This window comes from Mustelus asterias, chromosome 14 (genome assembly GCF_964213995.1).
Source record: "Mustelus asterias chromosome 14, sMusAst1.hap1.1, whole genome shotgun sequence".
In the NCBI taxonomy this organism is placed as follows: domain Eukaryota; kingdom Metazoa; phylum Chordata; class Chondrichthyes; order Carcharhiniformes; family Triakidae; genus Mustelus; species Mustelus asterias.
The window spans coordinates 16,090,443-16,105,392 of record NC_135814.1 but is presented as its reverse complement, the minus strand read 5'-3'; the positions used below and the strand labels follow the sequence as shown (position 1 = coordinate 16,105,392).

Sequence of the window (14,950 nt, the reverse complement as noted above, 5' to 3'; positions counted from 1 at the left end):
CTTTTATTGAATTCAAATTTCACCATCTGCCATGGTGGGATTTGAACCCAGGTCCCCAGAGCATTACCCTGGGTCTCTGGATTACTAAGCCAGTGACAATACCGCTATGCCACTGTCTCCCCAGGATTGGGGATTAATCGATGATGACCCACCCCACCCACCCACCCCTTCCCAATGGCAGTATGTATATTCGACATACAAAATAGATTTCAGTTGATTTATTCCCTTTATGACCAGAAAATGTTGACTGGCTTTCTGTCCCTTCTCTCCTCAGAGCACTTGACAGCTCCTAAAGAAGTGACATGACAGATGCTGAGTCTTTCAACATATTACAATCACTCAAGTATGTTTGGTCCTTTGAAATGGCAATCACAGAGATATGAAAGTATTAAATAAATTAAATGGCTTAAGCAATTAAAATTATGCATTTTATCTATGGATGTGCTTACGATGTTCAGTATTTAATAAAATACTGTAGGTATGAAATAGTATTATTACACCAAGTCCAAGGGTCATTAAAATGTTAAATTTGTCTGATCTAGTCAATAATGCTTTCTTAAAAATAAGCTAAAGAAAATGATTTTGTTGCTTCGAATTTCTCTCCAAGGACTACCTTAAAAAATAATTTTGCCAAGCTAAGTCATATCACCAGCCCAGATCTTGTGACTATACATTGGTATAGAACAAATTACAAAAGACCCATTACAATTCCTGCCAATTCATATCAGTATACAATTTATAGGACAGAGGCCAAGCAAACAAAAGGCCTCACTAGCAAAACATTAACATGCACCAGACATTTCACCGACACGAGTACTTTCAAATTAATTACTGATAATAGTCCTACATAAAACATTCTAATAGCAAAAGATCATATTTTAAATGTTCTAATGATGTGTGAAGTATTAGCACAGAAAGAAGCTATAAAATTTCATTTGAGGCCTTTCAAAAGATCAGAGCAAAAGTACTAATGTTCTGTCAAAATGCAACAGCCATCAATAGATGACAAATTATGTTAAATCTGCAATATTAATTATGACTTCATAAATAACTAATGTTGGACAGGTACCTGCTCTAGCTGTAAAATAAGATTTGCTGAGTTATTGGTCAAATCATTTTCAACACAAAGTTGAGCTGTGCTGTAAATTTCAGCCTCAGAGGATGGAGTGCAAAACCTCATTTACAGGTTCAAATGTCATGCAGAAACAAACCGACTGATCTATCTTCTAAAGTGGCTATTCCTATTTATAGACTTCCTAATGCATCATTCTGCACATCACAATGTAATGTGCACAAATTTCACTCAAGCTATTTCCAGAATTTGGTTACTACTGAATGATTTTAAGGCCCAATGCCATCTAGTGACTCACTGAGGCTTTTGATACATGCTTATTTTTCCAAAGCCATAATTCATATCCAGTTTAATTTGCTAATCCACCTGTGATATGACCAGATAAAGTGGATCTTAACAAATTGCATCTTGCCATAATTTTCATGTAATTTAGTTCTAGTCTTGCATTCTTCCTGTTGCATATAATCTTTGGCAGTCCTGCAGCTCAGCAATGGCATAAGAACTATTTTCATTTACCAACTTGAGATTTGGAGCATGTGTGGAGAATCTCCATTTGAGTGTTACTACTCAACCGTGTAATACAGGGCCCAAAGGGAAAATTATCTCCAATTCATAAATGCAACAAACAAGACTGATTGCTGCCAGAAGTATTTAAAAACGGCAATCAGCTGAGAAGGTTGTTTTTTTTTTCAGATTGCTTTCATTCTAGTAAAACAATTACTTGGGAAGACTAAAATTTGCAGTGTCATGATTTTTCTCTAGTTACCAAATGTAATACTTGGCCAGAAAAACTGCAATAGTTAAAAACCATACTCAACATTGATAGCAATCAAATATTTGCAAACAAATTTTATAGCTGACATGCCCTGAATGCGGCAATGATGACTATTATTTTGGTAACATCAAGAATTAGTTGGAAAAATTTTAAAAATACAATTAAATGGTCTTGGAATTTATTGGGCGCAAAACAGGTACAGTTTCAGCCAATGCAAGTCAAGGTTGCCCAAACTTGCTAAAATACATTTTTAAAAAATTAATAGGATATGGGCATTATTGGCAGGAGCAGAATTATTGCCCATCCCCAATTGCCATTAAGTTGGTGGCGGTAAGCCACCTTTGTGAACTACTGCAGTACATCTGTTGTTGGCACACCCAGAGTGTTGTCAGCAGGTGAAAAACAACAATATAATTCCAAGTCAGGATGGTGTGTGGCTTGGAGGGGAATACGCAGGTGGCGGTGTTCTCTGCATCTGCTGCCCTTGTCCTTGAAGGTGGTAGTCTGGAATTTTCTACTGAAGGAACTTTGACAAGTTGCTACAGTGCACTTTGTGTATGTTACACACTGCTGCCACTGTGTGTCGGTCATAGAGGAAGTGATTTCTTGCAGTGAGTACCAAACAGTTTGTTTTGTCCTAGATGGTGTCAAGCTTCTTGAGTATTGCTGGAACTGCACTCATTCAGGACATACCCTATCTACATCAACGGGGACAAATGAACGAAAGCTTCATGTTTCTGGGTGTCCAGATCACCAACAACCTGTCCTGGTCCCTCCATGCTGACGCTAGTTAAAAAAGTCTACTAACCCCTCTACTTTCTCAGGAGGCTAACTGAATTTGGCATGTCTGCTATGACTCTCACCAACTTTTAAAGATGCACCATACAAAGCATTCTTTTTGGCTGTATAACAGCTTGGTATGGCTCCTGCTCTGTCCAAGACCGCAAAAAACTATAAAGGATTGTGAACGAAGCCCAGTCCATCACACAAACATCCAGTGACTCTGTCTACACTCCCAGCTGTCTCAGAAAAACAGTCAGCATAATCAAGAACCCCACACACACCGGACATACTCTCTTCCACCTTCTTCTGTCAGGGAAAAGATACAAAAGTCTGAGGACACGTACCAACCGACTCAAAAACAGCGTCTTCCCTGCTGCTATCAGACTCTTGAATGGACCTACCTCGTATTAAGTTGATCTTTCTCTGCACCCTAGCCATGACTGTAACACTGTGTTCTGCACTCTCTCCTTTCCTTCTCTGTACAGTATGCTTTGTCTGTATGGCACGAAAGAAACAATACTTTTCACTGCATACTGATACATGTGAAAATAAATCATTCTGACTTGTGCCTTCATAGATGGTGGTCATGATTTGGGGAGTCGGGAAACGGAGCTACTTGCCACAGAATTCCAAGCCTCTATCTGCTGTTGTAGCCACAGTATTTACACGGTTGATCCATTTCAGTTTCTGGTCAATGGTATTCCCAAATATTAATTGTGAGGTGGGGAATTCAGAGACATTCAATATCAAGGAGGGGAAGATGGTTAGATTCTCTTTTGTTGGAAATGGTCATCACTTGCCACTTATCAAGCCAACCCATTTCACTATCTGATGAGTCACTAATGGTGCTGAGCATTGTACAATCACCAGCGAACATTCCCACTTCTGAGGAGGGAAAGGAGGTTCTTGATGAAGCAGCTGAAGTTGGTTGGGCTACAGAACACTACCCTGCGGAACTCCTGCAGTGGTGCCCTGGAACTGAGTTGAATGATTTCAATAAACTATGTTTCTTTGCTCCAGGTATGACTCCAGCCGGCGGATTCCCATAGACTTCAGTTTTGCTCGGATTCCTGGATGCCACACTCGGTCAAACGCTGCCTTGATGTGAAGGGCAGCTACTCTCATGTTTGGACCATGGCTGTAATGAGGTCAGGAGCTGAATAGCCTTTCTGGAACCCAAACTGAGCATCGGTGAGCAGGTTATTGCCGCTTAATAGCACTGTCGATGACAACTTTCATCAACTTGCTGTTGACTGAGAGTAGACAGATGAGACGGGTTGTATTTATCCTGCCTTTGTGGACAGGAAATAACTGGGCAAATTTCAATATTGATGGATAGATGTAGCTGTACTGAAACAGCTTGGTTAGGTGTGCGGCTAATTCTGGAGCACAAGTCTAAAGTACTTTTGCCATAATGTTGCCAGAGCCCATAGACTTTGCAGTACCCAATGCTTTCAGCTGTTTCTTGATACCCTTTAAACATAAAAGTAGCAGATACAACCATACACACAAGCAACACTAAATTCTATGAATGAAAGTGATGTTCTTGTAAATGAAAAAATTCTGAAGGACAGTATGAATCATTTAGAAAGGTATGGATAAATAAATGATAGTCAGCATGGAATTGTGAAGGAAAGGTTGTGTCTGACTAATTTATTAGACTTTTTGAGATGACGAAAGTGGAAAGATGGATCCAAAGTTTGCTAAACGGCAGGAAGCAAAAGGTATTGGCTAATGGGTGTTTTTATGACTGCAAGGCAGTAGGATTTCACTGGGTCAGTGCTGGATCCCTTGCTTTTTGCGATATGTATCAGTGATTTAGGCCCAAGTATGGGGATGGCTGTGAAAAAACTGTTCACTGCATGAAGATATCATTGAGCTTTCAGGTGGGTAGAAAAGTGGCAAAAGGAATCCATCAGATAAGTGTGAGGCAATGGAGTTGGGAAGGACAAACAAGGCAAAAGGAATAAATAATAAATGGTATGATGCTAAGAACTGTAGAGGAACATCTTCACAGATCCCTGAAAATAGCAGGAGAGGAACATTGGATGGTTCAAGAAGTCATATGGCATTCTTTCCTTTATTGGCTGCAGCAGAGTGTATGAACAGAGAGTTTATGTTACAACTATAAAGAATACCAGTTAGGCCTGAGACAGAGTACTGTGTAGAAACTAGAAAATTTAAGTTCCGTGGAAAGATCGAATATGCTGGTGCGGCATGGTGGCAGTGGTTAGAACTGCTACCTCACAACGCCAGGGACCCGGGTTCGATTCCCAGCTTGGGTCACCGTCTGTGTGGAGTTTGCACGTTCTCCTTGTGTCTGCGTGGGTTTCCTCCGGGTGCTCCGGTTTCCTCCCACAGTCTGAAAGACTTGCTGGTTAGGTGTTTTGACCCGAACAGGTGCCGGAGTGAGGCGACAAGGGGAATTTCACAGTAACTTCATTGCAGTGTTAATGTAAGGCTTATTTGTGACTAGGGCGGCACGGTAGCACAGTGGTTAGCACTGCTGCTTCACAGCTCCAGGGACCTGGGTTCGATTCCCGGCTTGGGTCACTGTCTGTGTGGAGTTTGCACATTCTCCTTGTGTCTGCGTGGGTTTCCTCCGGGTGCTCCGGTTTCCTCCCACAGTCCAAAGATGTGCGGGTTAGGTTGATTGGCCATGCTAAAATTGCCCTTTGTGTCCTGGAATGCGTAGGTTAGAGGGATTAGTGGGTAAATATGTAGGGATATGGAGGTAGGGCCCGGGTGGGATTGTGGTCGGTGCAGACTCGATGGGCCGAATGGCCTCTTTCTGTGCTGTAGGGTTTCTAAGATTTGTAATAAATAAACTTTAAAACGGTTGCTTTGCAGGGAGCTTTAACCAAGCTGTATTAAATTACAAAAGGGCTAGATAGAATGGATAGGAAGGGCATATTTCCCTTAGCAGGGAGGTTGTTAACTAGGGGGCTAGATTTAAGGTAATTAACAAAAGATTTAGAGGGGAATTGAGGAGATTCTTTTTCACCCAGAGATTGTCAGACATCTCAAACAATGGCAGAGGCAGAAACATTGATCACACTTTCAAAAAAAAAACTTGGTGATGCACTTGAGGCACTGTGACCTACAGGGCTACAACCCAAGGACTGTACAGCATGATTAGGCCAGATAGCTCTTATCTGAGCTCGCACAGACATGATGGGTCAACTGGAGTCTAATATACAAATTTTAATTTGAGCAGATACAATTCTTAAAATATATACATAAAGTATCTTGAATATGGTTTTCTGTAGTCTTGTATCTCAAAATATTTTCACACTCATTCTTCCTGTGTGCTTCTAAAATAATTTCTCCACTATCCATCAATGCTGTGTCTGATCTGTTACACCAACTACACCACAACATCAGTATAAACAGCTGAAAAGGAAAGGTTAAAGGCCACATCTTTTACAAGACAGCATATGAAGTCCATAATTGATATTTAAGCTTCATTTTTCGTTATGTGTATTTTGAACACATGGGTCAGGGTTTTTTGCTTCTATGCTCAATCTGAGGTATTCTGTCCATTAAAGTGAACGAGTTTGCTCTCCAGACAGACTTTGCATCTTTCAGGGGAGATTTGACTGATGTCTATGAAAAAAGTATATGCTGATAAATTATGTCAGTTAGGTAGGTTGATAAGAATCAGGGGTCATGCATATAAATTATACAAGGGATGGAACAGATTAGATATTAGGGGATCCTTCCTTAGCCAGAGAATAGAATACAAGGCCTATGGAACAAGCTGTCAAATTGTGCGGTGAACGCTGTTCAGTTCATCATTGGGGCAGCAGTTGTATCACATAAGAGTTAGGTATCAAATCACCCAAGTAGTGATCAATGTGATATCCAACACTAGTTTCGATCATTTAGAGTGTAGAGGGGCTTTTCTCGGATTTTCTTTTGCTTAATTAGGATTTTTGATTTGGCCTTTTTGTTTTTCCTAGGACACTGTGGCACATAAGGTGTAAGGAGTCTCTGAAATGGATGCATAGGTATCACAATTGCATGGTACAAGATGGGTGCACAAGTTAGTCTTTTTCTGTCCAAAGCTTTTATGTAGGTTCAATTCATGCACAGTACTGAGGGCCACATGGTGCCCTTTCTTCACTGCTCGCATTTCCATGCAGTTAGCTGCGGCATGTCTAGTAAGCAATTTGAAAAGGGTTTTAAGTGTGAAAAAACTTGTATGACCACATTACAAATTACAGAATTGTTATGACGCAGAGGGAGCCATTTGGTCAATTGTGTCTGTTCTCCAAACGAGCATCATGACTGAGTATGATTACTGTGTCCTTTCCCCATGTTTCCAGGTTGTTTCTATTCAAGTTTTAAAAAATTAATTTTAGGGGATGTGGGCGTCACTGGCTAGGCCAGCATTTGTTGCTCATCCCTAATTGCCCTCGAGGTGGTGGTAGTGAGCAGCCTTCTTGAACTGCTAAAGTCCGAAGTGCAACAGTGCTGTTATGGAGTGAATTCCAGTATTTTGACAGTGACAATGAAAAATGGCGATATATTTCATAGTCAGGATAGTGAGCGACTTGGAGCGAAATCTCCAGGTTGTGGTGTTCCCAGGCATCTTTTACTCTTGTCGTTCTAGATGGTGGTGGCTGTGGGTTTGGAAGGTGCTACTTGAGGAACCTTGGTGAGTTCCTGCAGTGCATCTTGTAGATGGTACACATGGTTGCCACAGCTAATCGGTGGTGGAGGGATTGAATTTTTGTGGAAGGGGTAGCAATCAAGCAGTCTTGGATGGTGTCAAGCTTCTTGAGAGTTCATAGAAACCGTACAGTGCAGAAGGAGGCCATTCGGCCCATTGAGTCTGCACTAACAACAACCCCACCCAGCCCTTATCCCCACAATCCCACACATTTACCGTTAATCCCTCTAACCTAAGCATTCCGGGCCACTAAGGGGCAATTTAGCATGGCCAATGCACCTAACCCGTACATCTTCGGACAGTGGGAGGAAACTGGAGCATTCAGAGGAAACCCACGCAAACATGGGGAGAATGTGCAAATTCCACATAGACAATGACCCAAGCTGGGAATCAAACCCAGGTCCCTGGAGTTGTGAGGCAGCAGTGCTAACCACTGTTCCACTGTGCCATGTTCTTGGAGCTGCATTCATCCAAAGTGGAGAGTATTCCACCACATTCCTCACTTGTGCCTTGTAGATGGTGGACAGGCTTTGGGAAGATCAGGAGGTAGGTTACTTGCTGTAGGATCCCTAGCTTTTGACCTGCTCTGGTAGCCACAGTATTTACCAGTTGAATTTCTGGTCAATGGTAACCCCCCAAAATGTTGATAATGGGGAAATTCAGCAATGGTAATATAATTGAATGTCAAGGTGAGATCGAAAGATCTTATGTTGGAGATGGTCATTGCCTGCCACTTGTGTGGCACAAATGTTACTTGCCACTTGTCAGCCCAAGCCTGGATATTGCACAGGTTTTGCGACGCTTGGACATGAACTGCTTCAATATCTGAGTCGTCGCAAATGGTGCTGAACATTGTGTAGTCATCTGTGAAAATCTCCACTTCTGACCACATGATGGATGGGAGGTCATTGATGAAGCAACTGAAGATGGTTGGACCCTGGAGTGATGCCCTGGAGCTGAGATGACAGTATACAACCACCACAACCATCTTCTTTTGTGCCAGGTAAGACTTCAACCAGCAATGAGCTTTCCCTGATTACCATTGACTCAAGTTTACTACAGGTCCTTAATGCCATACTTGGTCAAATGCTGCCTTGATGGCAAGAGCAGTCACTCTCACCTCACCTCTAGCATTCAGTTCTTTTGTCCATGTTTGAACCGAGACTAAAATGAGGTCCGGAGCGGAGTGATCCTGGTGGAACCCAAACTAAGTGTCTGTGAGCAGGTTATTGTTAAGTGCCGCTTGATAGAACTATTGATGAACCCTTCCATCACTTTGATGATCGAAAGCAAACTGATGGAGTGGTAATTGACTTGGTTGGATTTGTCTTGTGTACAAGACATACCTGGGCAATTTTCCACATTGCCAGGTAGATGCCAGTGTTGTAGCTGTACTGGAACAGCTTGGCTAAGGGCATGGCAATTTCTGTCGTACAAGTATAGTATTGTCAAAATATTGTTCGGGCCATTGCCTTTGCAGTATTCAATGCCTTCAGTTGTTTCATGATATCACATGGAGTGAATTGAATTGGCTGAAGATTGACATCTATGATGCTTGGGACCTCCGGAGGAGGCAGAGATGGATTATCCACTTGGCACTTCTGGCTGAAGATTGTTGCGAATGCTTCAGCCTTATCTTTTGCAGATGTGCTGGGCTCCTCCATCATTGACGATGGGATATTTGTGAAGCCATCTCCTCTAGTGAGTTGTTTAATCGTCCACCACCATCTGCGGCTCGATGTGGCAGGATTGCAGAGCTTAGATCTGATTTGTTGGTTGTGGGATCTCTTAGCTCTGGCTATCACTTGCTGCTTATGCTGTTTGGCACAAAAGTAGTCCTGGTGCAGCTTCACCAGGTTGATACCTATTTTTTTTTAGGTATGCCTGGTGATGTTCCTGGCATGCCCTCCTGCACTCTTCATTGAAGCAGAGCCGATCCCCTGGCTTGCTGGTAATGGTAGAGCAAGGATATGCCGGGCCAGGAGGTTGCGGATTGTGGTAGAGTACAATTCTGCTGATGGCCCACAGCGCCACATGGATACCAAGTCTTGAGTTGCTAAATTTGTTTGAAGTCTATCCAATTTGGCATGGTGATAGTGCCAATCAAGGGTATCCTCAATGCGAAGACATCACCATTTCCACAAGGACTGTGCGGTGGTCGGTCTTACTAATATTATTATGGCCAGGTACATCTATGGCAGGCAGGTTGGTGAGGGTGTCCAGTATGTTTTTCCCTCTTGTTGGTTCACTCACCACCTGCTGCAATCCCAGTCCAGCAGCTACATCCTTTAGAACTCAGCTAGCTTAGCCTGTGGTCGTACTATCGAGCCTCTCCTAGTGATGGAGATTGAAGACCCCCACCCAGAGTACATTCTGTGCCCTTGCCACTGTCAGTGCTTCCTTCAAGTGGTGTTCAACATGGAGGAGTATTAATTCATCAGTTGAGGAGGGATGGTACATGGTAATCAACAGGAGATTTCCTTGCCCATGTTTGACCTGGTGCCATGAGACTTCACTGGGTCAACAGTCAATGATCAGGACTTCCAAGGAAATTCCCTCCCGACTGTATACTGCTGTGCCTCTGCTGGGTCTGTCCTGCCGGTGAGACAGGACATACCCAGGAATGGTGATGATGGTGTCTGGGATATTATCTGTAAGGTATGATTCCGTAAGTATGATATGTCAGGCTGTTGTTTGACTAGTCTGCAAGTCAGCTCTCCCAACTTTGGCACAAGCCCCCAGATGGGTGGCACAGTGGTTAGCACTGCTGCCTCACAACTCCAGGGACCAGAGTTCGATTCCCGTCTTGGGTCACTGCCTGTGTGGAGTTTGCACATTTTCCCATGTCTGCATGGGTTTCCTCCGGATGCTCCGGTTTCTTCCCACAGTCCAAAAATATGCGGATTAGGTTGATTGGCGATGCTAAATTGCCCCTTAGTGTCCCAGGATGTATAGGGTAGAGGGAATAGCGGGGTAAGTGTGTGGGGTTGTGGGGATTGTTGTCGGTGCAGACTCGATGGGCTCCTTCTGCACTGTAGGGTTTCTATGATTCTATGTTCATAAGGAGGACTCTGCAGGATCAACAAAGCTGGGTTTACTGTTGTTGTTGTTTCTGGTGCCGGTTTCATTCCTGTGTGCCTTCTTTGTAGTGGCTGAACACAACCGAGGGGCTCGCGAGGCCATTTCAGAGGGCTTTTAAGAGTCAACCACATTGCTGTGGGTCTGGGGTCACATATAGGCCAGACAAGGTGAGAACAGAAAATTTCCTCCCCTGAAGGACATTAGTGAACCAGATGGATATTTACGACAATTGACAATGGTTTCATGGTCATCATTTGACTTTTAATTCCAGATGTTTTGAGTTTAAATTACACCATCAGTCATGGTGGGATTTGAACCCAGGTCCCCAGAGCATTCCCCAATCTAAAGATTACTGGTCCAGCAATAATGCCACAGCGCTACCGCCTCCTCAATCATTATATGTCCTCTTGAATGCCTCAATTAAACCTGCCTCCACCACATTTCGAGGCAGTGCATTCCAGACCTGAACTATTCATTACATGAAAAAGTTTTTTCTCGCATTACATTTGCTTCTTTTGCAAATCACTTTAAATCTGTGCCCTCGCGCTCTCGATCCTTGAATGAGTGGGAACAGTTTTTCCCTATCTACTCTGTCCCGCCCCCTCATGATTTTGAATCTCTCTTATCGAATCTCCTCTTCGCCTTCTTCCCTCCAAGGAGGACAGTCCCAATTTATCCTCATTACTGAAGTTTCTCATCCCTGGGACCATTCTGGTAAATCTCTTCTGCATTCGCTCTAATGAGTTCACATCCTAGGCATGTGGCACTCAGAACTGTATACAAAAGTCCAGCTGGGGTTTAAATAGTCTATTGTACAAGTTCAGCTTAACCTTCTTGCTCTTGTACTCTATGCTCCTATTAATAAAGCCAGGATACAATGATTTATTAACTACTCTCGCCACCTGTCCTGTCACCCTCAATTATTTAAATTTTACTCCTTATTTTGTATCGTCTCTCCATTTTCTTACCAAAATGCATCACCTCACACTTCTTGCATTGAATTTCATTTGCCACCTATCTGCCCACTCCATCAACTTCTCTATGTCCTTTTGACGTTCTACACTGTCCTCTTCACAGTTTATAATACTTCTAAGTTTTGTGTCATCACTGACTTTGAAATTGCACACCAAGATCCTATTCATTAACGTATGTCAGGAAAAGCAAGGGTCCCAATACCGACCCCTGGAGAACACCGCTACAAACCTTCCTCGACTATGAAAAATATTCATTGACCATTACTCTCTGCTTTCTATTATTCGGCCAATTTTGTATCCGCATTGCTATGGTCCCTTTTATTCCATGAGGTATAACTTTTCACACAAGTCTGTTGAGTGGCACTATATCGAATGCCTTCTGAAAGTCCACGTGCATTACCCTCATCAACCCTTTTTATTACCTCCTCAAAAAACTCCAGCAAATTAGTTATTAAACATACAGAAATAGATTTGTAATCAGCTAGTGTCCTGTGCAGTTAATCCGTGACACACATTGAGATCAACTACTTGTCTTTTATTGCTCCTTGAAGCTATTTCAGGCTAGGGACAGCACAAGTTACGAAGAGCGTTTACTTACCAATTCTCTTCGGAGCTGAATGAAGAACTGTTTGCATTTAAATGATATTTTTACAATCTTCAACCTGTACAAAAAGAAATGGTTATTAGTAATATTTCAAGCAGCATCTCAAGGAGACTTATTCCTCAACTGTTTAAGTTTTTAAAAAAACAGATTTATACAGCACATTGCACAATTTCAAGATATTTCAAAATGTTTCACAAGCAGTTACTTTTGAAGTGTCATCACTTGTTGCAATGTAGGAAAACACAGTAGTCATTTACAATATTCTACAAGTGACTAATTAAATTGTTTTAATTATGTTGGTTGAAGGATAAATGTTGGCCTGGATAAAGGAGAACTCGCCTGTTGTTCTCTGAATAATGCAGCAGGATCTTTTGCAGCCACCTGAGACAGCAGACATGACTTTAAATTTATCTGAAAAACGGCACCTACTCCAAGTGACCCAATCTGCCAAACCTGAAATCCAGCAAGATCTGAAATCCAACACAGCCTCAGTTCCAAGGTTGCTGGTTTTGAGATACCGTACACGTGCTAACATTAGAAGTGTTAAATGTTAAGACAGAAATTACCAAGGAGGAATAATGAATTAACCCATATATCTGAAATGATAAACACCCCAAGTAATATCCCATAGAATCCCTAGTGTCGGTGGTGGCTATTCGGCCCATTGAGTCTGCACCAACTCTCCCACAGAACACCTTACCCGGGCCTACCCCCCTGTCCTATCTCCGTAACCCCAAATATTTACCCCACCAATCCCCTTAAACCTACACATTTTGGGACACTAAGAGGCAATTTAGCATGGCTAAATCCAGCTAACCTGCACATCTTCCGACTGATCGTTTAATTATTAATTGACTATTCAATAGTCTTTTGTTTCTTAGTAATTTTGCTCAGTTTGAAGCTGGATGTAGTTGAAATTCACTAATACAGGAAAAAGGGAACCAATACAGATTTCTTTATTAATACTAACCACTACTACCTCATATTCTGTGCCATGAACATGCTCCAATTCCATAATATTTCATTTAGATTTAGCTGAAAATGCCATGCAACCCCTCCTTCCACAGACAGCAGCCTATATAATCACTGAATAAATACTTCCTCTTATTATGGTGTAATATTGCTGTTAAAACCCTCCTGAGAAAGCTATGCATTGTTAATGATGTTAACTGGGTTTCTAGCAGCATACTAAGTCACAGCTACTGCTTAACAACCTCTATGGCCCTTGTAAAACTAATTTTATATTTGTGAAATGCAAATTTTCATATAATAAATCCAGTTTAATGAACCTCAAGTGTGCTTTCATAGTACTTAATTGCATTACAGTTAAATAAGCCTGCACTCAGTGAATGAATGCGAATTCCCATGTGTGCCGTCAAGATTTTGCGAAGGCACTGGTGTCATGGTATTGTCTCACTAGTAATCAAGACCTGATGTTGTGACACTTCTTACTGTGCCTACCCCAGTCCAACGCCGGCATCTCCACATCATAGTAATCCAGAGACCCAGGGTAATACTCTGGGAGCCCAGGTTTGAATTCCACTACAGCAGGTAGAATTTGAATTCAGTAAATCTGGAATTAAAAGTCTTAATGACACTATGAAATAATTGTCGATTGTCGTTAAAGCCCATCTGGTTCAATAATGTTCTTTAGGGAAGGAAACCTGCCATCCTTACCTCGTCTAAAATGTGACTCCAGGCCCACAGCAATGTGGTTGGCTCTTAAATGTCCTCTGAAATGGCTTAGCAAGGCACTCAGTTGTATCAAAGTTTACATAAAGGAATGAAAACTGTCTGATCATACAGCATCGACCTAGGCACCAGAAACGACAATGGAAAATCCAGCCTGTTGAACCCGTGTGGTTCTCTTTACTAACGTTTGGGGGTTGCTGACAAATTGGGAAGCTATCTCTCAGACTGGTCAAGCAGTAGCCTGATATAGTTATGCTGATTGATTCATACATTACAATGTCCCAGGCACTTCCTTCACCATCCCTGCGTATGCCCGCCCACCAACCTAGCAGAGATGGCACCACAATGGAATACAGTCAGAAGGGAATTGCCCTCAGCATCGACTCCAGACCACCAGAATAAATGACATAGATTTAGAGCCAACTGGGTAACCATGAGGCACTGTAGCCCATTAGCAGCAACAGAATTGTATCCAACAACAATCTGTAACCTCATGGCTTGGAATATTCCCCCACTCTAGAAGGAGAAGGGCAGTAGATACATGGGAGCACCACCACCTGGAAGTTCCTCATAAAGCCACACACCATTCTGACTTGGAAATATAATCGCCATTCCTTCATGATCGCTGGGTCAAAATCCTGGAACTCCCTCTCCAACAGCACTGTGGGTGTACCTGCACCACAATGGACAGCAGCGATTCAAGGAGGCACTCGCACCACCTTTCCAAGGGCAATTAGAGATGGGCAATAAATGCTGGCAGTCAGTGAAGCCCACATCTCATGGATGAATTTTTAAAAAATGCTGCCTGAATGATGCAGAGTTATTAATGCACATATTTATCAGTAACAGACCAGGAATAGATATCCCGTGAAGACCAAATCATCGCAAATTGCTGGCTGATTGGTGGTGTGTGAAAATGGCACCTTGCAAGTATCTGCCAAGTGGTTTTCTTCATTATGTTGCTACAATTTCACATTAGCTGTCCAACTGGAAATCTGATAACAACATTAATACTCTTTTTATGAGATGGTTAATTTCTGCCAATCAACCTCTCCTGGCCGGAAAGTAAACAATTTTACGTATGGAATCTCATTCCTAAGATTTTTTAAATGTCAAATTTATAATGTAAACTTGCTTACTTTTCCTTTGTCTCTTGATACAATTTTTCACTCACTACTTCTGAGGCGGCACGGTGACACAGAGGTTAGCACTGCTGCCTCACAGCACCAGGAACACGGGTTCAATTCTGGCCTTGGGTTTCTCCTCATGTCTGTGTGGATTTCCTCCGAGTGCT

The 14,950-nt window shown here is 42.4% G+C and overlaps 1 protein-coding gene across 11 annotated transcripts in view; it reads right to left on the bottom strand.

Moving 5' to 3' along the window:
- The window catches only part of ptpn4a (protein tyrosine phosphatase non-receptor type 4a), a 233,746-nt gene that overhangs the window by 92,714 nt on the left and 126,082 nt on the right, over positions 1–14,950 (bottom strand). For all 11 annotated transcript variants that reach the window (XR_013499489.1, XM_078227896.1, XM_078227897.1 and 8 more), the window contains one exon: positions 11,959–12,022. Coding sequence is in view for 10 of the 11 variants with exons in the window: in XM_078227896.1 (XP_078084022.1) it covers positions 11,959–12,022 (64 nt within the window). In the remaining variant the exon portion in view is untranslated. The remainder of the gene's footprint in view (positions 1–11,958; positions 12,023–14,950) is intronic.